Source organism: Anopheles arabiensis, chromosome 2 (genome assembly GCF_016920715.1).
Source record: "Anopheles arabiensis isolate DONGOLA chromosome 2, AaraD3, whole genome shotgun sequence".
In the NCBI taxonomy this organism is placed as follows: domain Eukaryota; kingdom Metazoa; phylum Arthropoda; class Insecta; order Diptera; family Culicidae; genus Anopheles; species Anopheles arabiensis.
Genome location: NC_053517.1, coordinates 15,106,150 through 15,130,725, shown reverse-complemented (window position 1 = coordinate 15,130,725; position 24,576 = coordinate 15,106,150). Strand labels below are relative to the sequence as shown.

General features: G+C 44.9%; 1 protein-coding gene across 4 annotated transcripts; it reads right to left on the bottom strand.

Moving 5' to 3' along the window:
• Window positions 1-3,773: 3,773 nt before the first annotated feature.
• LOC120903524 (dynein assembly factor 5, axonemal) lies at window positions 3,774-24,565 on the bottom strand. Of its 4 annotated transcripts, XR_005739612.1 has the most exons (10): window positions 23,582-24,565; window positions 23,142-23,517; window positions 22,210-22,809; window positions 22,046-22,141; window positions 21,887-21,962; window positions 21,703-21,812; window positions 21,287-21,635; window positions 21,057-21,187; window positions 13,129-20,123; window positions 3,774-10,882 (listed from the first exon to the last, which is right to left on the bottom strand). XR_005739612.1 is itself a non-coding variant. In XM_040313018.1 (9 exons), exons 1-8 carry the CDS (start codon window positions 24,403-24,405, stop codon window positions 21,063-21,065), a joined length of 2,556 nt encoding a protein of 851 aa, XP_040168952.1. In that variant the 5' UTR covers window positions 24,406-24,565; the 3' UTR covers window positions 3,774-3,998; window positions 21,046-21,062. The 4 variants fall into 4 exon arrangements, 3 of the variants coding, with proteins under 3 accessions (XP_040168952.1, XP_040168961.1, XP_040168945.1); XM_040313018.1 differs by lacking the exon at window positions 13,129-20,123 and having other exon boundaries at window positions 3,774-3,998; window positions 21,046-21,187; XM_040313027.1 differs by lacking the exon at window positions 13,129-20,123 and having other exon boundaries at window positions 3,774-3,998.
• Window positions 24,566-24,576: the final 11 nt, after the last annotated feature.

Sequence of the window (24,576 nt, the reverse complement as noted above, 5' to 3'; positions counted from 1 at the left end):
GTCTTTATGTAAGCGTCGCTGTTGTTTTGGTAGCCTTTTGCGTGCGTCGACATGGACACACACACACACACACTCATTGCAGCCAGTTGGAAATAAAAATATTAATCATATTTGTTCATTTATCATTCCGGCGTGATTTGTGGTGAAGCGATAAGAGTGCTGCGGTATGCAAACGGTCGTTAGGTTAGAGAGAGGCGGCTTCGATTGACTCCTTCCCTCGTATGTGGTGTGTTTATGTGTATGCTCGTACACACGCGGGTCGCTTTATCGGTAATCGTTCCCCCGTGGTTTATCCGGGCGGGGAAGCGGCGGCAAAACAAACATGCACAACACATGCGTCCAGACACACGGTGCGGTGCGTGCAGTTCCGCGATGATGCCGCTAACGGGATCAACTTCCGTCGTAGCCCGGTGGTGGTACGTGGTGCAAACTTTTCACACCATTCGAAGCTCACCAATGCCCCAGCCCTACCATGCCATGTAGCCAGGCTTGCTTCGAATGCGTGGTGGGGATGGAGTTTTTGCGGTCTGCCCGTGACAGCCACTCATGTGGCGATGACCCTCATAGTCCTCCTATCCGGCCTATCCGGTCTCAACATATCCGATCGCTTGCCCCTCCCAGGCAAAAACCCAATCCTCGGTTAAAGCTTCGCAACGAGACCATCAACATCATCGCAACGCCCCGTGCGAATGAGTTTGATTTATTTGGTTGAACATTTATTTACTCGCAGGGGACGTACTGTTGGCACTTTGATTTTTTGGCTCCTCAGTGAACCGGTTCCTGGAGCTAGCGGTGATGTATAATGGTGTGCGTTCGCGATGTACGCTTTTGGAGGGAGGGACACACCTTTAATTTGGACAAACAATGCTACAGTTTAGACTGGGAATGCAGTTTGTCGATGTTGAATTAATGTAACTCGAAGCCACAGCAAATCTCAAGTCCAAATTGGAGTTTCATCAACTGTTCATCATTGGTTTTGTAATCTCGCAGAAGTGTGGTTTTGGCACGCTAGCCGTGCATATAAAACTTTTCCTTCCCTCCAATCATCCGGTGCACGTGTATAAACGCAATCAAATCCCAACACAAGCATCGTTTGCGGTTTTTACGCGAGCCGTATAAATTGATTTGCACCTAAAACATTGGTAAAGACAATTTCGCCGAATCTGTTGTTGATAAAATTTGCGGCACACGTCAGGACTGTTGCATCGGTCCGTCTATCAAGTCACGCAGTAGTTCTCGCCGTGCACCAACCAGCAGTGGCAGTAGAAATCTGACGAAACGCACCAACCCTGAAGCTCTGTCAACTCGACCAGGACCAACCAGGGCCAACAGCACGAAATTAGCTTCCAAACGTCAACCAGACGACCCGCGTATCGGCTGTGGTTCAATGGGTCTTTCCTTCCTATGATCGTTCTCACTTATTGACTAGGAAGTGCGTGTTTGTTAGTGTACAGTTGCAGACGAGCATTATGGAGCTCGGTAGAACGTTCGCAGCCAAAACCTGTGCCGTCATTCCGCTTCGCTTGAGGAGTCGCATCGGTCGCAATCGGACAGAATCGAGAAGTCGAAAGCAGGGTGAATTTGGAATGCAACGCAACAGTGCCGACCAGATTGAAAGATTTCGTTCGAAATGGAAATACTGGCTTATGCATAGAATCGCGTACGTTTCGCGTAAAATATTTTAGTGATTGTTTGCTGGCAAATTTATTTCCATTTTAATGTACATTTCCTTCCAATTCAACTAATGTTATAATGTCATATGTTTGCAACGTTTAGTTAGCTCCCCTAGCGGTGTACATCACTGTATACACTAACAATCCATCCGCGATGGGACATGGCGTGGAATTTGAATGATTTTTAAGCTCGCTTTTGCCACTTGTTCTATGGGCTACCATAATAGAACTCTGCGCGAAACAGAGACAGTCTACAGCTGCTGGATACATCTGATTTATATGTTTTCTTTCTTAAATCACTATACCTAGACTGTTGTAGATCGATACTACCGAGCCATTCTATAGTCGGATCAAGCAGTAGTGGTATGGTCGAACACATATTGTAAAATCGTGAAAAAAATGAATCGCTACAAAATTAAAACTGAACAATGTTTGTCCTTTGCCGAGTCGTACATGGACAGCTTGCTAGTAACGCCGGAAATAACGGAAATAACCGATCCGGCAGCAGTAGTTAGGTCCTTTCGCGAAAAGCCCATCCCCGTTTTATGTCTCTGGCATATTGCTTTTGCTACGATTTTACACACTCTTCTTCATTCTACCTTGCTCCAAATTCATTTGTGCTACCGGGAAAGCTAAATTGGGCGAACGATTTTACCGTATTTTTTACTCAGTCCATTTTTTTCAGATACCGCTTCCAGTGTTCAGCTTTGTCTTGTCCATGAAAGAAATTGAATTTCTACTCCATGTCGCACAGCGAAATGAAATGTAGTGCTTTTGTTCATTTGACGCCTTACATCACACATGCAGGAAACGAAGCCAATTGAGCAAGCAAAAGATCTTACGCATCGAAACGAAGAAAAAAAACGTTGTACACGCACATTTTCATTGTATGAGAACGAACGATAGCCTCCAGTACACAGCACTGTCCGTGTAATAGCAATGGCAAGCTGAACGAGCAACTCAAATGACCAAAGCAATTAAAACGCTTCTATTGGAAGGATTTACGCAGAAGGCGAACGAAACACAAAAAAACGACTCCAATTTCCAAAGGTAAAGCAATGCAAGGAAGTAATTACAAAGATTGCACCGGACCGGTGCACTTGCCCCAACCAGCTTCAACGCGAGCTTTGAACAGTTTTATCTTCGCGTGATGTACAAATCCGTTGCCATGAGACGACAGATCTTCAAAACACTGGCGCACTGGATTTGATAGAAAAAGTTAAATTACGTCTTGACCGCCGGAAGCACGCACAGAGCGAGCCATTGCGGCGAGCAGCCAGCACAGCGAACGATTATAATGACTCTTGAATCCAACTCATTTCTGCACGATGGTTTCTGCCAACATGTCCTTCCTTTTACTGTGCATTTCGCAATGGATACGCACCCAAAAGGATGATCGTATGCAATTGGAATCGCAAGCAAAACAACAAAGCATGTTATTCTTCACATAGTATTCCGAAATTCTATGATTTTACAATTGTTGGAAAATGAATAATTTGAATTTATTAGTTCGATATTCGAATTTCGAAATGTATTCAGGTTAGTTAGAAATGAACTCGTAGGAGTAAATTAGGATAGCAAAATGAACTTTAAAATGAACTGATTGGAATGAATTGATGATTTTTGAATAAACAATAGTAAATTGATTGGCGTAACGGCTGTAACGGCTGTCACAGCCAGGAATTTAGTGATAGTTTATCACAATAAATTAAAAAGAATCACAATCGTGCTACACTAAAAAAAGATTGTTCATCATTGACTGCTCATATATTCAATACATTAGATGATAGTTCTATTAAAAAGCACTCTGTTGTGTGAAATATTTGGCTTTCAGATAAAAAAAAATCTATTATATTCATCTATTTTTCGTTTAATATATTATTAGCAAAAGTGACTGTCAAAGAAAAACTACAAATATACTTACCCATCACTATCTTTATAGCCAGTTTCCAGTCCCAATGCCGGATTCGCAATTATTGGAACATTTGTTTGGCTTTAACGAATGGCAATTACCGGTACTAAACATGGCTGAGAAACCGTTTCGTACTTTCGACAATCGTTCGGATGCATTTCATTTCAATGATATAAAAATGCGCAGTCTACGCAACTAGTTAGCAATCTTAGCATTTTTATTCATTCATAGTACAATTTGCGTTTGATTTCGATAGTTTTAATGGCATTTCAAACATCTGTTCCTATTTGCTGGCAATAATTTTACATTTCCTGTTCCATAATTATAGGAATTAGATGATCGTTTATTGGTAATTCGATTCACCGAGAGATCAGTGGATTAATGACAGTGTGCGATGCCGCTGCGTTTAGAACCTGGTTTAAAGGTGTAGAAAGTAAAAAAGAAAAAGTTTCTGTATGGGAGAGTGCGCGCTAGTAGGATTGCATTGAAAGGTAGATTATACTCATTAGCACCGCCATCAATTCCGCTACCACAACTGTATGTGCGCATAGTGTGTCCGCTAGTGTGTTAGTATGTGAGTGTGTTAGTATATGGGTGCATACACTACTGTGACGAACATTCCACACCGTCTAGACATGTCTAGTTTCGATACGCACACGCACGGCATCGTACTGCAATAGCTAATGCTAAATCAGACTGCAGCTGCAGTGTGCAACAAGAGACGCGTGTCCGCGACTTTAGCGAATGGTTCCCACATTTTGCCACCATACAAAATAACAGGGAACCGATGACATTTTCAGAGAGCGATTGACTGTCAAACCGAATGGTTTGCTCGTGCTCCCGATTTTTGGTACTATAATGCCGTGTTTATTCCTGAATTGCAACATTTGCATCATTTGCAACATTGATGCTGCTGAGTTTTTTGCACTGGTTGGTGAGTGCCTTGGATTGCTGTTAAGTTGCACTGGAGTTCTTGCACCTGTCTCCTGTTATTTTCGACAGTTTGCCGAGATAAAGATTGGCTTTGTTCCTGCTCCTGACGCTCATCAGTTTGTGCTGTGTCATCATTATGCAGTTCTCAACCAGCAAAGCACCCACCGATAGTGACAATTCAGTGTCATGCGCCGGTGTTTGTGGTTCCAAGCATCATACTCATTGTACTGGTTTATCCCGTGATTCTACTCGTGAACTTGGTCGAAATAATCAGTTATTGTGATTGTGCAAAACATGTAAAGAGTTTCGCAATGGCACAAAATCGCTTCTCACTTGTGAGATAGCAACACTACTCGAGTTGGTGAAAACAGATATTCTCACCTCAATTGATTCATCTCTCTCTTCTCTTAGATTGGCTATCAAGAGCGATTTGCTTCCCGAGATCCTCGTTCTCGCTGATAAACTACCACCCATATTAGCTAAGCCGTCTGATTCTAACGCATCCCGAAAAATCGATTTAAATAAATTCGTTGTTATGTACTCACGACATTAAATGCGTTCGCGACTTAAAATTAGGGACCAAAAACAGGTTTCAGGAAAAACGTGTTTCCTTGTACCACGGTTCGGACCGACGGAAACGTTCCCCCCGTCATCGAGGAGCTGCCGACCACGAAAGAGGCACCACGATTGGCCAGCGAAAAAAACGCTCCGCGCATACACATCGAACCCACGTGAGTTCCAATCGACACCGAATGTGCCAGCTAGTGAGGAACACCGTACAGGAACACTTTTTCACCGACGGAGCGACCGGTCCCAGCCGAAGTTTCCTTTCGAATGCAGCCAACGACCGACTAGTCCTGTAGAGACTGTGAACGGTTTGCGAGATTTAGAGACAGGGAACGGTTCTGGAACTTTCGTTAGGAACAAGGATGAGAACATTTCTTCTCTTTCACGCATGGGTCAAGGAGGATATAAAAAGCCGCGATCGGCCGGAGCAAGGCAGAAGGTTCTGGCTCGGCTTACTGTGTGTATCGTCGCGGAATTTAAAGTGAAATAAAGGTTCACAGTTGTGTTACAGTTTATTGGTGACCCCGACGTGATCAAGAGAGATCACAGAATCGCACACTCTTTGTTAAGAACACTGAATCTACGATTCATTCAACGTGGCGATTTGTTTCGTATAGTACGCCAGCCTTCTGATTAACGTGAGCGACGTGACCGTGCATGTGTAGTAAAAGCGCGAATAAAAGCGTACGTTGTATCGCGATCGGGCGTGTGTTGAAGCGTGTTCAAAAATGCGAAAAAAAAAACACTGCGTGCGTGTTCTAGTGAAAAAAAAACAGGATTCATTTCTAGAATCCTTTTTGGATTACACGTCATCCGGTTACGCTCACCCCACAACGACACACACCAACACACAGCACACGTCTGGTGACAGAAACGTTTCTTCAAGTCTCGTCATCATCAAGGCGTCCACATACACACGCACCATCTTGCAGCAAATATTACACACACCATCAAGAGAATCACATTCGTCCGGGTTTCGTTCGTAACGTTATTCCTTTGCGGTATAAAAGGATCTGAACAGAAACATGGCTACAAACCAACCACAACTTGGAGACGGGACGAACGCGTCGGTAGATCATGCGGCTCAAGAAGAGGTACATTTCGCAACTCCATCGACGACACCTCAATCCGCGATGACGAGCCTCGTGCCGCCACCTACCGCACCGCAGAACATTCGGGATGAGATCGAGATCAGTGCTGTGAAGCTGCCACCATTTTGGACCAACTCACCAAGTACATGGTTTATTCAAGCAGAGGCTCAGTTTGAAAACGCGGGAACCAAAACCGAGCACACCAAGTATGCTAATCTTCTCACCGCCATGCCGCTCGAGAGGCTGGAGAAAGTGATCGACATCTTCCAGAATCCTCCTGCGCACAACCGGTATACGTATTTGAAGGAAGCTTTGCTGACGCGCTTATCGATTAGTGAGGAGCAGCAGATCTCGAAACTTCTCTACAACGCTGAGATGGGAGATTGCAGTCGGTCGGAGTTTCATCGTCGTCTCGTGCAGCTTGCAGAATCATCCAGTGACATTTCAGATAAGTTGATTTTTCGTTTATGGTTAGGTCGACTACCAAAGTCAATTGCAATAGCCATGATTTCACTAGGGAAAACTAACCTAAAAGAGATTCTACCTATTGCGGACAAAATATGGGAAGCATCAAAAGGGGCGATGGTGAATACATGTAGCGTTAAACAAGAGTCAAGCGACGAGAATAGTGAGGTGTTTGCCCTTAAGAAAGAGGTTCACGAATTAAAAGGCTTAATGGTAGTGAGCCAACCCTCGCGTGGAGCTACCTGATCCAAAGCCATTCACGGGGCATCAACAAGGGGACTATAGTGACGAACAAAGATAGCGGATTGAAGTTTGGACCCAATAGGAAGTGAGAAAACCAAAGTCCAAGAAGAATGTTGAGGATGAAGAGCACGAGCGACTCATTGATGAGTTGATATCGAAGCGCAAAAAGAGCTACAAGAAAGCCTCAAAGGCGGAGGAGGATGTAGTACCCAAGAAAGTCTCGCATAAAACCCAACTCGAGAGGTTCAAGCATTACGCTAACAATCTGGCGATTGAAGATCTGCGTGATGGCATGATCGCTCAAATGATTGAGTTTATGGTTAAGGAAATGAGCGAGTTGAAGAAACAACTCAAGCAGAAGAATACCCAGGAAATCGAAGTGCAAACGGCACAACCAAGCGAGTTGGCAGAAGATGCTCCCTTTGTGCCACAAACACGAAGAGGTCGAGTCCCAAAAGAGGCTCGTAAACAAGACAACAATGCGCGTCCAAGATCCGCGTAGAGAGAGACTCCGAAGAGCAGCGGGGGTCAAAACAAGAAACCCAAGAAGAAGAAAAAGAGACCACAAGTTAGACCCGAAGCAGTGGTCATCGAGAAGTGCCAAGACATCGATCTGGCGAAAGTGCTCAAAAGCTCACCCACGACGAAGCACTCAAAGATGTCGGCGACCAGGTTGCAAAGGTGCGGAGAACGCAGAATGGCGACATGCTGCTGGTATTGAAGAGCGGTAAAGAAGCGGTGCAGGTAGAAGCAGGCATCAAAAATGCCTTGAAAGGCAAGGCGAGAGTCAGATCACTTGTGCCCACGGTGATGATCGAAATCGCCCACCTAGACGAAATAACCGTTGCTGAGGAGATCGCTGAAGCCCTCAAGCAACAGCTGGCGATCGACATTGACCACAAGGAAATTAAAGTCCGAGATGGAAGGACAAAAGACACGCAAAAAGCAACATTCAGAGTGCCTCTGTCGGCGAAAGACCGTGTCCTCAATCCAGGAAAGCTGAAAGTTGGTTGGTGCGTATGCAGCCTGAGAGAGGCTACAGTCCAGGTGAAATGTTTCAAATGCTGGAAAGTGGGCCACAAGGGTTTCGAATGCACAGGCCAAGATCGAAGCAAGTTCTGCATTAAATGTGGTCAAGAAGGTCACAAGATCCGAGAGTGTGGAAATGCTATGGCGTGTCTAGATTGCCGTGGGGAAATGGTTGAACCCCACTACACAGGCAGCTTCAGATGCCCCAACCGGACAGACGCCAGCATCATGGTTAAGTTAATACAACAAAACATTGCAACATAACAACATTGCAACATTGCAACATAACTTGAGAGAGAGTTGGCCACTGAAGCGTTTGGACGTGTTTCTGCGTTGCTCCTGTGTACTGTCTGTTTTTGGTGTGATTTTGGTTTGAAATCGTTCGTTTTTGAGTTTGTGAAGCTGTTCCTGTCGCAAGTTTTGCTGTGTTGCTGTGTTGAAGCATTTTGTTCCTGCATCGTACGAGAATTTCTACGAGAACGCGTACCTGAATTGTATTTCTACGTGATTTCTGTTTCATCGGCGACTGCGGTTCAGTGTTATTGACCCTGCTTAATACACTCAGAGAGTAATTCGCACCAGCTCATCAATCAGTGTCCTCTCCGTTCACGCTCACTGCTCACCTAAGTGATCGATACTCTCTCTCATAATGGACTGTGCAATCTGCTCTACTACTATCAACAAAGATCCGGTTGTTTGTATTGGCAATCTTCCTTTTTCGAAGTGCAATTCTGCCTTTCATTCGGATAGCATTAAACTTGCCGCCACTTGTGTTAAGGAGGTGGCACGCAATCGTGGTCTCTGCTGGATGTGCGAGAAATGCCGTGACTCGAGATCAGATTTTTTCTCATCAATTTCGTGCTTGATGAATACACTGAAAGATGAGTTGAAAAATGCAATACGGAGTGAGCTTGATCAAAGGATATCTCAGCTGGATCCAAATAGAGTGATGCCGCAAGAGCGTGAGAAAATCGCTCCGACTGTGAGTACCATCTCTCTCACCGATAAAACATTCCACACATCCACCGATACTCCTATGTCACCAACACCAACTCTCGTCAAACAGAACTCACTACCACACTCTCAATCGCGTATGCTCTCGGATAATGAACACATTAATCCAACACAAGCAATTCTTCACACCGGCACTGCCAATGATCACATCAACACAGACACCATACAATTCATTCCTGCACCTGAGCCAAAAGTTTGGATGTTTGTAACTAGGATTGCACCCACTGTAACTGAGGAGAACATGAAAATGTTCATTCTAGGAAGGTTAAAATGCACTGAATGTTCGGTGAAGTGTGTCATACCAAGAGGTCGCGTTACAAGCTCACTAAAGTATGTGTCCTTTAAGATCGGCATTCCATCGGAGTTTGGCGAGCTCGCTTTCTCTCCTTCAACTTGGCCATGCGGATTTGTTTACCGCCAGTTTGAATTTCACCAACGTACACAGAAACAATTCACACCAACACTCCCGGTATCTAGCTTTCCTGCTTCAAACAATTCAACTGCCAGAAGTTTCTCAACTACTAATTTTATGCATAATGATGTCAACTGCATAAATGTGATCCCACCAACACACACAACACAACATAGTCCATCACCGAGCCATCATCTTAAAAATGCAAACTCACCTGAAACTCACATGACTCAAAATAATTCCTCCGGTTCGACTTTTTTAAGCCAACATTAAGTCATTCAACTTTACCTACGGAGCCAGTATTAAACACATTCAATATCTTTTATCAAAACGTGAGAGGCTTACGTACTAAAACCTCTGAATGTTTTGCTAATACTGCAATCGCCGACTGGGATGTTATCGTTCTTACGGAAACGTGGCTAGATGACAGCTTTCCATCTGAGCTTTTGTTTGATAACAACCGCTTTAATACATTCCGTACGGATCGTTCTGCAGCAAACAGTAACAAATGTAGAGGTGGTGGTGTCCTCGTTACGATCAATGCAAATTACGTTACGATCTTCCTCTCTGTGCTCGACAAACACATCTACAATTGAATGCCTTTGGGTTCGAGTAAAAGTTCTTAAAGTTTCGCTAATCATCGGATCATTTTATTTGCCTCCTGCTCAATCAGCCAACATGGACACCATAAATGCATTCTGTAATTCATTGCACTTAACGAGAGAGAAATATAAGAATGACTTTTTTATTCTGTTCGGGGAGAGAGCTACTAAGAAGCCCTTTTAGATCGACTGGTCTTGGTGCCAATGATCCACTGCTCAAAATGATTGATGTGTATAATAGGTTAGGGTTATCAGCAAATTTCAATCAATCCGCTGCGCCAGCATATATAGTCAGCTGCGTCAGCATATTCAAGTTAGTTCTAGGGCCATACTTTAAACTTGTACTCTGTAAGCATTAAGTTATTTAGGCATACTGCCCGATAACTTTGATTTAAATAAATAAATAAATAAATAAATAACGTTTTCGTCGAACATCGCCACTGATTTGCCGTCACATCAACCCATTCATCGCAAACCAGCATCATCGAATCCAGGATTGTTTACTTCAGAGGTCAACAATATTACATCGCCACAACAGCTTACATCCTTGGCCGCTTCACTTAGTGTAAGTGCGAGCGGATCGTCGTCCAACACTACTATGCCACCACCTATTAAGCCGCTATCACCACAACTTAGAGGATCCGGATCGCCGCTTGACTCGGGTTCATTGGATATCATTCCACACACTGACATGCGAATGTGGCTATTCTTTACACGTTTTGCCCCATCGGTCACTACTGAGCAAATCTCACACATGGTGCAAGTATGTCTAGCACTTGACAAGCGGGATGTGTTCGTTCACCGTCTGACGAAATTTGGCGCTGACACCAGTACACTCTCATTTGTCTCATTTAAGGTGGGCATACCAGTCACTCTACGCCGGACCAATAATATTAACACTAATGCTCTCGCAGCCGCCGATACAAATTCGATGCTTCAACCTTCAGACGAGTTCAGACGATAATTCCGGCATAGTCTTGCCTGGTGCTGTATCTGCTTATAATTTTGCCAGAGCTGATTTTGTTAGCATAAAGCAAGCGTTGAGGGACACTGATTGGACTGGACTTCGAAACATGGATGTAGAAGCTGCTTCTGAATACCTTACGTCAGCAGTGTCAGACATTATTGAGCAATTCGTACCTAAACGAATATTTACAAATTCTCAACCATGGTGCACTAGATACCTTAAAAGGTTAGAAAGAATGCGTCGTTCTGCGTATCGTATATTCAGTCGTACACGCAATGAAGCCGATAGAAGCAATTTTCTGGAGGCTGCAAGAATCTTCAAGTTTCATAACCGAAAATTGTATGCTAATTACATTCGCCGTGTCCAGATATCCATTCGGGCATGTCCAAAATCATTTTGGAACTTTATGGACCGTAAGATGAAACGTACTTCCCTCCCATCATGCATGACACTTGATGGTCGATTGTTTACTGACACGCGAGAAATATGTAATGGTTTTGCTGAGCTGTTTGCGCGTAGCTGCACGAGCTTTCCCGAACAAAACCAGAAGGTAGAGGAAGCGTTACGTTTCGTGGCACAAGACTCCGTTGACATTTTATTGCCTTCTTTTACTATCGATGATGTTCGTTCAATGGCTTCAAAGCTGAAACCCTCCTTAGCCTCTGGACCCGATAACATTCCGGGAATAGTTATCGTATCATGCATCGATGAATTGGCTTCACCACTAGCATCCATTTTTAATAATTCACTTCGCACTGGTTTCTTCCCTGACCTATGGAAAAAGTCATGGATATTTCCCGTTTACAAAAAAGGCGACAGAACTTCCATCTCAAATTATCGAGCTATTTCGATGCTATGTGCTCCCAGTAAGCTGTTCGAATTATTAGTCCATAAACATATAATGCATGGTGCTATTAACATATTTACACCTTTGCAACATGGCTTCCTACCTGGACGCTCCACCGTCACAAACCTAGTGCAGTTCTTGCATTTTACTTACAAGCAGCTAGACAAAGGGTTCCAAGTAGATACTGTTTACACTGATTTTCACTCTGCTTTCGATAGCGTCAATATCCATACCTTGACTAGCAAACTTTTAAAACTTGGTTTTCATATCAGCATAGTTAGGTGGCTGAATTCGTATCTGTCGCGTCGTTCAGTACGTATTAAGATTGGAGATTGCATCTCTAGTGAATTTAGCAGGGTCTCTGGTGTTCCTCAAGGCAGCATTTTAGGGCCTCTATTATTTAATCTCTTTATTAATGACATTGTTTACGCTATACCTGACTGCCCGGTGCTACTGTACGCAGATGACCTTAAAATGTACTTTCCTGTGCGTAGTTCTATTGACTGTCTCCGATTACAAGGCTTTCTTTCTGTTTTTAACCTTTGGTGTTCCTTAAACTGTTTGTCACTCAATGTTAGTAAGTGCTCGGTCATTTCGTTTACTCGTGCGAGAACTCCATTATGTTTTAATTATATTCTTTCTGACACTTTATTGCCTCGATCTGAAACTGTTAGGGACTTAGGCATTATATTAGACACGAAACTTGTTTTAGACAAACAATTTGACGACGTAATTGCTAGGGCTAACAGGACTCTTGGACACATAATTAGAAGTAGCAAAATGTTTCATGACCCTCTCTGTTTAAAATCACTTTACTGTTGCCTTGTTCGTCCTTTGATTGAGTACGCTTCAGTTGCTTGGTTTCCGGAGCAAGTCACTAGAATTGAGAGGCTTGAGAGGATCCAGCGAAAATTTACACGGGTAGCTATTAAGCGGCTTCCGTGGAGACATAACGACGTGCTACCAGCTTATCATACGAGGTGTCAGTTGTTAGGGCTTGAAACTTTGGAAAAGAGAAGAATGGTTGCCCAAGGAATTTTTATGTTCAAACTATTAACTGGAAGAATCGATGCACCTCTATTGCTAAGTCATGTAAATTTGTATGTCCCTACTAGACCTTTAAGAACTCGACAATTTTTAATAACTGACTTTCGCTATCGTCTTTTCTGTGCTAGGGATCCGTTGTTATTAATGTCCAAGAATTTTAATTTATTTTCAAATTTTGTAGACCTGTCCTTTAGTGTACCGAAATGTACTAGCGTCATTCGAGATTGCATTACGTCTAATTTTAGGAACACATAGTTTATAAGACATTAGTTTTAATTGTGTATGTAGGCCATGGAGGCTCGATACTCTATAATAAATAAATAAACCTACACTCGATCACCCTGTCACTCTCCCTACAGACACTTATCGTAATCCTCTCCCACGGTTTGGATTGAGCACTCCAATATCAACTGCCAATACAGATCCGCCTGCGCAGCCTGTTGCGACTTCATATGATATGACCACCACAGATGCAGCTTTGTTTACAACCGAACCACAACAGGACCTTAATGAGCGAATGCTTGTCACTACCACACCTACCAGGTCGCCTCCGGAATGCTTAGCCGCGCCTAAAAAAAGACCGAAGCGCGGAAACGCTAAACGGATTGATGAATCTGCTGACGCTGGCCCGTCGGATGAATAGCAATCTTGCACTGCATCCGGCGATGCACCTCGCTCAGCTCATCCCAGTCTCTCTATCTACTACCAAAATGTACGTGGTCTACGAACGAAAACTACAAATCTTCGCTATCAGAATCAGAATATGATTTTATCATTCTCACTGAGACTTGGCTTACTCAGTCCATACCTTCTTCGCTCCTCACTGACGATCATTATCATATTTACAGGTGCGATAGGAATCTTTCCAACAGTGCCCTCTCACGCGGTGGGGGTGTTTTAATTGCATGTTCCTCTTCAATACCGACATGTGAAATCGCATCGCCTAATACCATACTGGAACAACTTTGGATCAAAACATTGCTGCCAGGTGTCTCTGTTTACATCGGCGTTGTTTACATTCCAATATTTTTACATGATAGTGTACGTGAAATTTCAAGCCGCATTAAAGAGAGCGATTTATTATACGTATTCGGAGATTTCAATAAACCTGATATCAGATGGAAACTGACTAATACATGTAAGTTTCTAGAAGGAGATAGGACGAACGTAAGAGGAACGAAGCGAGCGATGACGAAGGACATCAGGAGAAAGAGAAACGAAGAGATGAGTGAGCGAGATAGGAGATAATAGGATAACTATAAAAACGGGAGCGCGTGCGGAGTGGTCATTCGCGATCGGTTTGTTGTATTTCACACGTCTAAATAAAGAACTGTAAAAACGTACATTAGTTTCCTCGTGTTTTCATTCTTTACATTTGGGGGCTCGTCCGGGATTGAGATTGAGTGTGGAATGAGGAATACGTTGATGAGATTGATTTTGGAATGAGGATTACGTTATCAGGATTGATTGTGAATTCGAGGATTGAAGTGCTGATCGCGACGCTAATGAAGAGGCTTTTCTGTGTGTGAAAGCATTGACGCTGAGTGCGATGTGAAAACGCTGTGTGCAAGTAAAACTGCTGATTGCGATACGCTGAGTGCGAAACATAAAACGTTGTGTCTTTCCTGTGTGTGAAAGAATTAATGCTGAGTGCGATACGCTGAGTGCGAAACATAAAACGCTGTGTGCAAAACGTTATGCTGTGAGCATCGTGGTTTGATGCAAGCACAGATAAGAAAACTGCTGTGTGCGGAAGTATATGGTGAATACGTATAGAAAGCGTGTGCCACAATATCACGAATAATTGAGTGCGAACGCGATATTCAGGTGCAAGTGTGAATAATAAGTACACGTGTGACAATGACGGAAGAAGTGCGTATTGCGATATTGGTAAAAGAATTTACACGCTGTGGCTTAATAAAACGTTGCCAAGAAAAGGGATTACCGATCACGGGAACAAAAGAAGAAATGGCACGTTCGCTTGTGGAGAACCAAGAGGTTCAAGCCGAACTCGACGTGTCCTCGGCGGAACGGTATCAGGATGCGGTGTTTGGGGAAGTTGCACCTGGACAGAGTGCAACAGCCATACCAAAACTTGAGCCGGTGGTAGAAACTTCGTCGCCCTACTTTTTCCGTGACGTTGAAGAAGGGATAGAAGCATACAGCGCAGATGGTTCTAGAGACCTTACCGCTTGGTTTGTAGAGTTTGAGGAAATCTCTAGTTTAGCGCGCTGGTCTGATTAGCATAAGTTTATTAAGTGTCGGAAGAAACTGACCGGTGTGGCCAAGAGCTTTCTTGCTACATTGCGCGGAGTTACCACTTATGCTGCGCTGAAGCGCGCGTTATTAGCCGAATTTGCAACAGTAGTAAGAGCGAGTGATGTCTATCGGCAATTGGCTTCGCGGAAGAAAAGGAAAGACGAATCAGCGCTTGAATTCATTTATTCGATGCAAAAACTCGCGCAGTCTATCGATATCGAAGAAGAAGACCTTTGCGAATTCATACATACATACATCAGAAGCCACCGATTGCTCTCCATGTTATGCTGTCATGCATTATGCACCTTTATGCAATTCCGTGGCTAATACCGATTTCGTTGATGGGTTGCATAGTACCGGTTTATTTCAGTTGAGTGGTATTGCAAATCAATCTGAGCGTCAATTGGATCTGGTCTTCGCAAACCTTGCCGCAACCAATATTTTGTGCGACTCAATCACACCTCTACACTCTGCGAATGGTACTTCGGCTCTAGAGAACTCCCTCCCATACGTAACACACTGTAGTATTCCACTTCTCAGTGAGAACTTTCATCATCCTTCATTGGATATGATGATCTATTATCCCGTACAACTATCCGTATGAATGTGGAACGTATGAATTCTCTTATTGTGTCGTTTGACCGCAATTTTGACTGCTCCAGCTTTTCCACTATCGACGAAGCCACCGATTTCTTTAGCGTTTTTTATGCGCTCAGCGATTAATTCCTGCGTTCCTGTTGCTCAACGAAAGTCTGGCCCCGATTGGTCTAATGCATCTTTAAGACGGTTGAAAAAAATAAAATAAAAAGCCTACGCGGATTACAGTAGAACGAGATCATCGCTGCATAGGTATTACAAACGTGTAATGGCCCTTTAGCGCTGTCTGCTGCATGGGCCTATGTCGACTCCAATTGACGTTTACGAAGTTAACCACTAAAACTGGTGACCCCGACGAACACCGTGTCCATCCAGGAAAAACGTGTTTCCTTGTGCCACGGCCGGACCGTTCCCCCCGTCATCGAGGAGCTGCCGACCACGAAAGAGGCACCACGATTGGCCAGCAGAAAAAAACCCCTCCGCGCATACAGATCGAACGTGAGTTCCAATCGACACCGAAGGTGCCAGCCAGTGAGGAACACCGTACAGGAACACTTTTTCCCCGACGGAGCGACCGGTCCCAGCGGAAAAGTTTCCTCTCGAATGCAGCCAACGACCGACTAGTCCCAACACATTCGACCGCGTGTGCGAATTTTTCTTCGCCGAAGGACCGACCTAGCCAACCTCAGCTGGACTTGGTTGCTCCCACCCCCATTAAGGTAAAATCCACCCTTTTAAACTAACCTTAGTCGTAAGGATGTTGCACATTCCACCAGTCCGCGACGTATCGACTCCCGATGGCGTGACCCTGAGAGCCGATCCAGCCGCGAGTGAATCCAAGTCGACTCACGCGCCAACACCGCCCGTCCCGAATACCCCGAGCATACGAAGGCCGTCCGCGTGCGAGGCTACAACCGTACAGTTCGAATCACAGATCGACACGTTGAATGCCATGCAGTTGAAACCACCGGAGATGTACACCACCGACATTCACACCTTTTTCTTCGCCTTGGAAAATTGGTTCGACGCGTGGAATATTACCGTGAACCAACACATTCGCCGTTTCAACATCTTGAAAACGCGCATACCGCTTCGTGTTCTTCCGGAGCTTCGTCACCTGTTAGAGAACATTCGACAGTACGCTTCGACGGAACGTTACGAGGTAGCGAAACGTGCAATAATTGAACATTTTGAATAGTCGCAACGAAGCCGCTTGCACCGCCTGCTCGCCGAAATGAACCTCGGGGACCGAAAACCGTCGCAGCTGTTAGCGGAGATGCGCCGCGCTGCCACCGCTACGGTGCCAGCGCCGCCGCTATAGTTCTTAAGAACATCTAAAAAAACAATCACAACGTAGGGTTCCGTACCAAACATTTTGGTGCCGACAACCAGGATTAAAGTATCTGTAGCGACCAGACCGCCATCTGGCGTTAGAATCGTGAGCGATCGTGACACCCAGGGACAAAGACACGGATCTCCGTGGAGCGCACTCACCAGACACACGAATGTGTCAAAGTGACGTGCGCCGCGTGTCCAGCGCTACACTTCCTGCTGTCAGCGAGCACATTCTCTCTCTTGCAACCCAACCTCGAAAGCGAACAGACCTCTTCCTTCGCTCCGCGATCGTAAAATTCCTCAACGCGAACCCCTCTCGAACGAACGTGCGCAACCGTTCCTAAGATAGTGTAAAATAAAATTCATTATTACCTACTCACGAAACCCAACGCGTTCGCGACATAAAATTAGGGACAAGATTAATCCGAACTAAATCGACCCCCTAAATATCTTAAAAAATGGTGTGCATTCTGTGGCCACCGTGTGTTCCAAGTGTAACGTTGTGCCCCAGTTTGTGCGCAACAAAAAGTTCATTCGAGTTCGCTTATGACCATCGTCGCGTACATACGTGTGAAATGGGGAAGAGTAAAGAAGCGTGCGCGAGCGACGCAATGTGCGCGAGCGACGCAATGTGCGCGAGCGACGGAAGAATAAAGAGAGCGTGCGAGAATGAACTAGGAAGGATAACGCGGTTACGGCGGGTAATGCGGAGCGAGAGGGAAGATGGGCAGAAGCTATAAAAGCGGTGCGCGCTTTAGGGACGAGGAGTTAGTTTGGGGAACGATACGGGAGCGGTTAAATGTGAACTACAAAACGAGTGCAAATAAATCGTGTAGAATTCTATTTTCCGGTGTCCTTATTCACTTCCCATATCACAGCTAACTTCACATACGTGTTCTGTGTATCGTGCGATCAAGTGAAAAGCAAACGAAAAGCGTGCTATGACGAAGAAGAAGAGAGAAGCTACCAGCCCAACCATCTCCGATGAAGGCGTTAATTCGGCGAAACACGCGCCGGACAAACGCGCCAAAATTGATGGTGAAAACACCGATGCAGAGAATGAAATGGAAGATAATGATGGTTTCATCTGTGTGGAACCTAGAAAGCGACGGACTGTCTTCCCACCAGCTACCACCCATCGTAATAAGAACTTCCAAGAGTTGCAAAAAATGCTTACCCACATCGCAAAGGTTGAGTATTAAATAGTTGGTGTAGGCACAAAAGGTTGGACGCGAAATGAAGAAGACTACAAGGCCATTCTCACGTTCCTGCAAACTGCCGATTGTGAGCTTTATACTCATGATCTGCCCCGAGATCGTCCGTTCAAAGTGGTAGTGCGAGGGCTACCCCTATCCGACGAGAAGGACATTCGAGATGCCCTAGAAGCCGAAAAACTCCAAGTAGATGCAGTCTACCGCATCAAACGACGTCACAAGGGAAACGGAGATAGTGGAAGCTGTCTATACCTCGTTCATCTCAAGAAGGGTACCACAACGCAGGCTGCCCTAAAAGAAATTCGTGCCCGCCTATCTATCCGTGTTCATTGGGAGGCATTCCGAGGTGGACGACGAGGTGTGACCCAATGTTTACGGTGCATGGGCTTTGCCCACGGCTCGCGGCACTGCGGCATGCGTCAACGATGCTTAAACTGCGCTCAAAACCACAACGTCGCGGATTGCACTGTGGTCCACCCAACAGTACCGAAATGTGCGAATTGTGATGGAAATCACAAAGCAAACGATCCGGAGTGTCCTCAAAGGGCGCGTTTTCGTACGATTCAGCAACAGGCGACGCAACGTCGTCCTAAAACATCACCACACGGAAGGAAAATGGTGCCTCCACCACCACTATCTTCCTATCCGCCCATCAAGCCCACTCAGGGCCTCCTAGCCGCCCATTAAGGTACAAGCGACACACAGTGTGTGTGTGTGTGTGCTCGCGAATAATCGTGTACCACTCAGTGTACAAAACGCGTAACACAAAGTGTGTGTTCTGTGCGCGTTTTTCTCAAACTCATTCGCGTTACGTAGCGCTTCACAAGCGACACACAGTGAGTGTGTGTGCGCTCGCGAATAATCGTGTACCATTCAGTGTACAAAACGCGTAACACAAAGTGTCGCCGCCAGAGCAATATAAAAAATAAAAATATATAGATACATATAAATGTAAGAATAGTTGCAAAATGGTATTGCCTGATGCGAATCGGAATAATGTTATAAAGAAGAGAACTTGGGCTGAGCAGTCAGTCGTTGATCAGAACTCAATAAAGCAACACCGTCAGAAAAGATAGAAGTCTGTGTCAACGGTCTCCCTCATTCGGTCCACCTCCTCCACCCCTCGGTCGGTTTTCGGTCGTCGTGATACGGTTGTGTCGAGCATTGTTCTCTAGTGTTCGAGTATTGGTCGCCTTCCTTCCATACCGCTCCCGTCTTCGTCGTCACTATCTTACATAAATAACTAAAATTAATTGCCAAAGCGTACTTCGTCGGAAAGCGGTACGATGCTCCCTTAAAATAAGTTTCACCTGTCACTTTGGCCCGGGCGGGAGGACAATGCACACATCTGTCCTTAGACATTTTTTTGTGTTAGCCACTACCGTTAAGCGGAGTGCGCGTAACAAATATATTTACATGATTTGTATTAGATAAGTTAATCGATTAGGAGTAATTAAAAACCGCACACAGATACTAAAATTACTCAAATAGGATACGCACTGTCTTAAGGCCCGTTAGTTGAAGTAAATTCGTGGTAAAGTACGGTAGTAATGATACCGAAGTAGTACCAAAGTACGTACACGATCGATATCTGTGAAAGGGGGACCGCCCTTTTGAGGCACTTGTCACGAGCCGAAGCAAAGCGAAGCACGCATAAATGGTGTGAATAAAGAAGTGAACTTTACTTTCCAACAGAGAACAAACGATTGATTATTTCGTGTAAAAACAGTTAAAATATCACAACGTAGGGACTTTCACGGAACACTGACAGTTGCCCCAAACTCCAGATACCAGTAGTAACCCAACATGGTAATAAGCCTACAGCAAAATTAGAATCATTGTGCTGATGCGCCGGCCTGAAACGGCCTGAAGCTCTTCTTATAGGTGATTGCACTTCGGAACGACTGGCAAAGTTGCTGAAAGAGATGAAGCAGACAGACTCCCTTAAGTCAGTGTGATTCTCTCACAAAGGTCCGACGGGCCTAAAACGGTGGAATATTGCTGGAGCTAAAGCAGGGAAGTACTGCTAATGCACTGGCAGCAAATGTCTAAGAGGGCATCACGGAAAAAGCGTCTGTCAGAACGTTGGCTCCATCGAGGATGATAGATATCATGCATCGCGACGAGATAATTACCCCCAGAGGAGGTTGCTGATGCTGTCAGAGCACAGCTTAGTATAGAAATTGAATGCGATCGTATCAAAATGAAGAGAAGCCGCGCGGCCGGAAGCCAATGGGCACGGATCAACGTATCGCTGACAGAATTCCAAAGCTTCCTCATTTTAGGAATGCAGAAGATTGGTTGGTCGGTGTGCCACATCCGTGAGGTCATGGAAGAGTCCAAATGTTTCAAGTGTTGAAAGATTGACCACACTAATTACCATTGAACCAACAACCCAACAGTATTCACTTTACGCGAACGATAATCGAGTTTGATCAAATCATTCCTTTGGATCAAATCCTTTAGATAGCCAAAAATCAAACTATTATCTTAACACCTCAAAAACCAAAGTTCAACAAATCGCTGTGGCGCACTGTTCTGGGAAAAATTTAAGAAGCCCTTAAGAATCCATCAAAAACATGAAACGAGCATTGCTAAGCTGAATAAGGCCGAACATTGATCTCCAGGCATTACCTAATTACAAAAAAAAACGAAATCCTTTTTGCCATGAAGATAAATATAAATAATATAAGGAAATGCGATTGTAGAAACATTGTCTAAGCGCAAACAAATTGTAAAATTATTGCCTCCAAACGTAAAGAACAGTTGCCATTTCATTTGTATACGATAAGTTGTGTTTGAAAGTCAACTAAAAATGCCCACCTCTACAACACATACCCAACCCTTACTGGTTTTCATGTACTTTTTGTCCTGGACGTGATGGTTTCGAGATCCTTTTTGTATGAACATCCAGAAGGCACATCGCTAGCCAAACGCTCGATCAATTCTCGATTGTCAGTATGCAACCGTTTCAAAGAATCTATGGAATATACAATAGCAAATCAAACGTTTGCTCGCTACTTATCTACTGAAGGACTAAAAATAAGCTAAATTAAAGCAACGGCGTTTAAATACGTACCGAAAATGGCACAGCGCAGCTTGGTTTCAGGATGCTCCAAGTGAAGAAACATGACTGACAGAATTTGTCGCAAAATGTCCTGCCAACGCTCGATAGTGTTTTGCTGCCCATCCTCCGACAAAGCCACATCTAATTGAAGCCGTCCGAGGCACACCGCTGCCAACTCACGAACCTCCCCGCTTGGGTCATCTAATCGCGACATGATCGGAAACGCTATAAGCTTTAGCGATTCAAAACTTAAAGCTTGAAGCCGCACGAGTGCTTTTAAACTATAGGCACGTGTAGCGATACAATTATCATCAATTAGACCAGAGAGTACGTTCAGATAGGTTGGCAGGAGTGACATATACTGGAAAAGGTAAAACACAGAATAAGTAAAAAAGCATATCGATACAGCATTTCCAACAACTCCTTACCACATTCGTATCGACCCCTTGTGCCATGGAAGCAAAGCAAGCTGTTGCCATTGCTCGCACAGACTCAGCACTTCTTCCCGCCGACCATACCAGATGAGGTGCGATTACGGCTACATGATACAGACAGTATGAGAAATTATTTACACTCCGATGCAACAATTCAATCAAACTATTATCCACTTACCATCCGTTAATGCTCTCAACATAGCGATTTGATCTTCCTTTGGTTGCGCGTTATGAACATTCCAAGAAAGCATTGCCTAAACGAGGGAAATTTTTAACATTTAGTAAAAAATGAAAAAAAAAACTGTACTAAACAACTAACTAAATTAAGTACACTTACCACGGAAATAGCACTGAAAAGTTTTACCTTCCCCTCAGGTGCCGCATGTGCAACAGCTTTCTGTAGAGTTTCGTTCAGGATGGTGAAATAGGAATCCTAGAAAAGCGACATACAATACACAATTAATACAATGCTTTCTCTTAAAGAGCACAATCCCTTCTTACCTGAAATCCGCAAACGGCAACGATGCCGCACAGAAGGAGAATGCTTGTACTTGCGTCAGAATTTTCGCTCTCGAGGTGTTCAATTTTACACAATACGCTTGCCAAATGGTGCTGATGCAAGCGATCTACGTTACTGTCCAGCAGTCCCAACACCGTCATGCCCAAATCTCGAACAGATGCTCGATCTTCTAAGCCATAGCAGAAGGCCACCACCTTTAAAGCGACAGTATACAAGGTGCGCTCAAGGGTCTGTTGCTCCCCAGCGGTACTGTCGTTCGATTCACTGATCGTTATTTCTTCCAGCCTTGCAGTCAGTGACTCTTGCTTTTGTCCGCTCGATGCAAGGATGCTGCAAAATTCCAGCAACTCACGCTGATAGACGGCATCCCGGTGGTTATGACAAACGTCCGGATCGAGTAGCAGGGTGGCAAACTTTCGTACGTCTTTGCATTTGGCCTCGTCCTGTACGCAGCTAGCAAACAGTGTACGCATACAGCGCAGCTGTCCGATTGTTGGGTAATTTTGAAACGTGGTCAACATATGCTGACTCCAGGTATCGTAGTCAAGCAAAATGCCCATCAACTCACACACACTGAGAGCCTGATAAATAATGGATAAAGGACGAATATTAATCAATGGTCTCTGATAACAATATTCTTTAATAACAAGTTTGGAAATGAAAATGTTTAAATTTTGATGAACGTCAATTAATACTAACTATCGTATAATTGTGCTCAATAAATTTTAGAAAATGAAAGTTAGAGTGAAGGTTACAGCAAGATTAATTTTCAGTTGAAAATATCATGAACGAAAATGTGATAGCTCGCTGAACAAGAAACAGGTTCCTTTCTAATGCGAAACAAAGAATGAGCGGATCCTTACGATCGAATCCGACGATATGTACAACCGGATATCACAAACCCTAATCTTACCTCCGAGACGATACTTTTTTCAGCGTCCATGCACGCCTTCGCTAGCACCGGGTTCACCTCGAGAAAAAGCGTAGAAAACGACCGCTCGGCATGGAGCACTATCTGCTTCAACAGCTTCGTAGCGTGAAGACGAATGTTTTCCTTCCACTCTTCCATTTCGTGCAGTACCAAATTGACCACTCGCAGACTACGCTGCACAATGGCCCGACAGGCCAGCGTAGGTCGCCGGTACCGTTCGACGGGATACCCTTTCGGGACGGTTTCGATCAAGGCAGCCTTGGAAAGTTCAGTCTCATTTTCACGATAGTACAGCTCCCCTGCTTGCTTCCAACCAGCTTCTATGTCTTCACGCACCTCGACCGTTTCATCGCACAAGCTAAACAGAGAGCAAATTCCAATTACTTTCCTATAACAGTGTCTTGCAAGCTTCATATCCTTACCAATTCAACACCAGCGGAAGGATGCGATGAAAGAACGAGTACCGATCGCGCAGCTTCTGCAGCATCAGGCACCCGACCCGACCGCACGCACGCCTTACGAAGGGCACATCGTCCATAAGCAACGGCGACACGGCCATAATGATTTCCGACACGCAGTCACCATTGGAGAGAATGTGCAGCGACAGGACACCCAGCGCTTCCACCGCGGCAATACGATTCGCCGAGTGTCGGTGGGTGAGAATCGATTTGGTCGGCGCCACCAGCGCTTCGGCACGGTAGTGCAGACTCGGCGTGGCCTCCGCCAGGGCGATCACGATTTCGCAGCTTTTTTTCTGTGCTGCCGGAAACGGATCGCGCAAGCTTTTGATCAGTGTGTCAATCACACTGTCCAACACTTTCAGCAGCGGATCACCACCGCGGCTTCCGTCCGGATCGCTATACTTTGCCACCAGCGTTTCCAGCTGCTCCAGCAGCTGCAACCGCACTTCCTCACTGTCTTCGATCGTTTCGGCCTGGCCGATGCGTTTTGCCAGCACCGGCACGATGCAGCCGAGATAGTAATCGTTCGGGGGAAGCTTACCCAGCAGAGCGTCCATTGCCGCCACAGCAAGCGTCCGCACCGACTCGAACCGATCGCCATAGCAGCGGAGAATGTACAGGTACGTATCGTCGAATATTCTGGGACATTCTTCGGCGATGATGGCGTCGCGGGTAAAGTCTTGCCCGAAGCTCTTCAATGCTCGCTGCCGTTCCGTTCGTTCCGTATGCTGTACAGCAGCACGGAACGTTTCCAGCCACGCGTCGTTACACTCTTCCGATGGCATTTCACAGAAATACGCTTGAACCACTTTGCACGAAATCGAGCCGAGGAAATAATCACTGGCGAGCGGACTTAGCTTCAGCTAGTAACCGTAATAAAGCGGATAACTAACAACATTTTCAGCGGTTGCCTAAATAAACGTGGTTGCCAAGGCATGCTTGGAAACAAAAAGAAC

Bases quoted from the DNA above. Each gene is read 5' to 3' on its own strand.
- LOC120903524 (XM_040313018.1), bottom strand. From the start codon at position 24,405: ATGCCATCGGAAGAGTGTAACGACGCGTGGCTGGAAACGTTCCGTGCT. The intron at 22,810-23,141 runs GTAAGATTAGGG...ATTATTTATCAG, and splicing joins AAAAAAGTATCGTCTCGGAG to GCTCTCAGTGTGTGTGAGTT. The intron at 21,636-21,702 runs GTAAGGAGTTGT...TACCTTTTCCAG, and splicing joins AAGGGGTCGATACGAATGTG to TATATGTCACTCCTGCCAAC.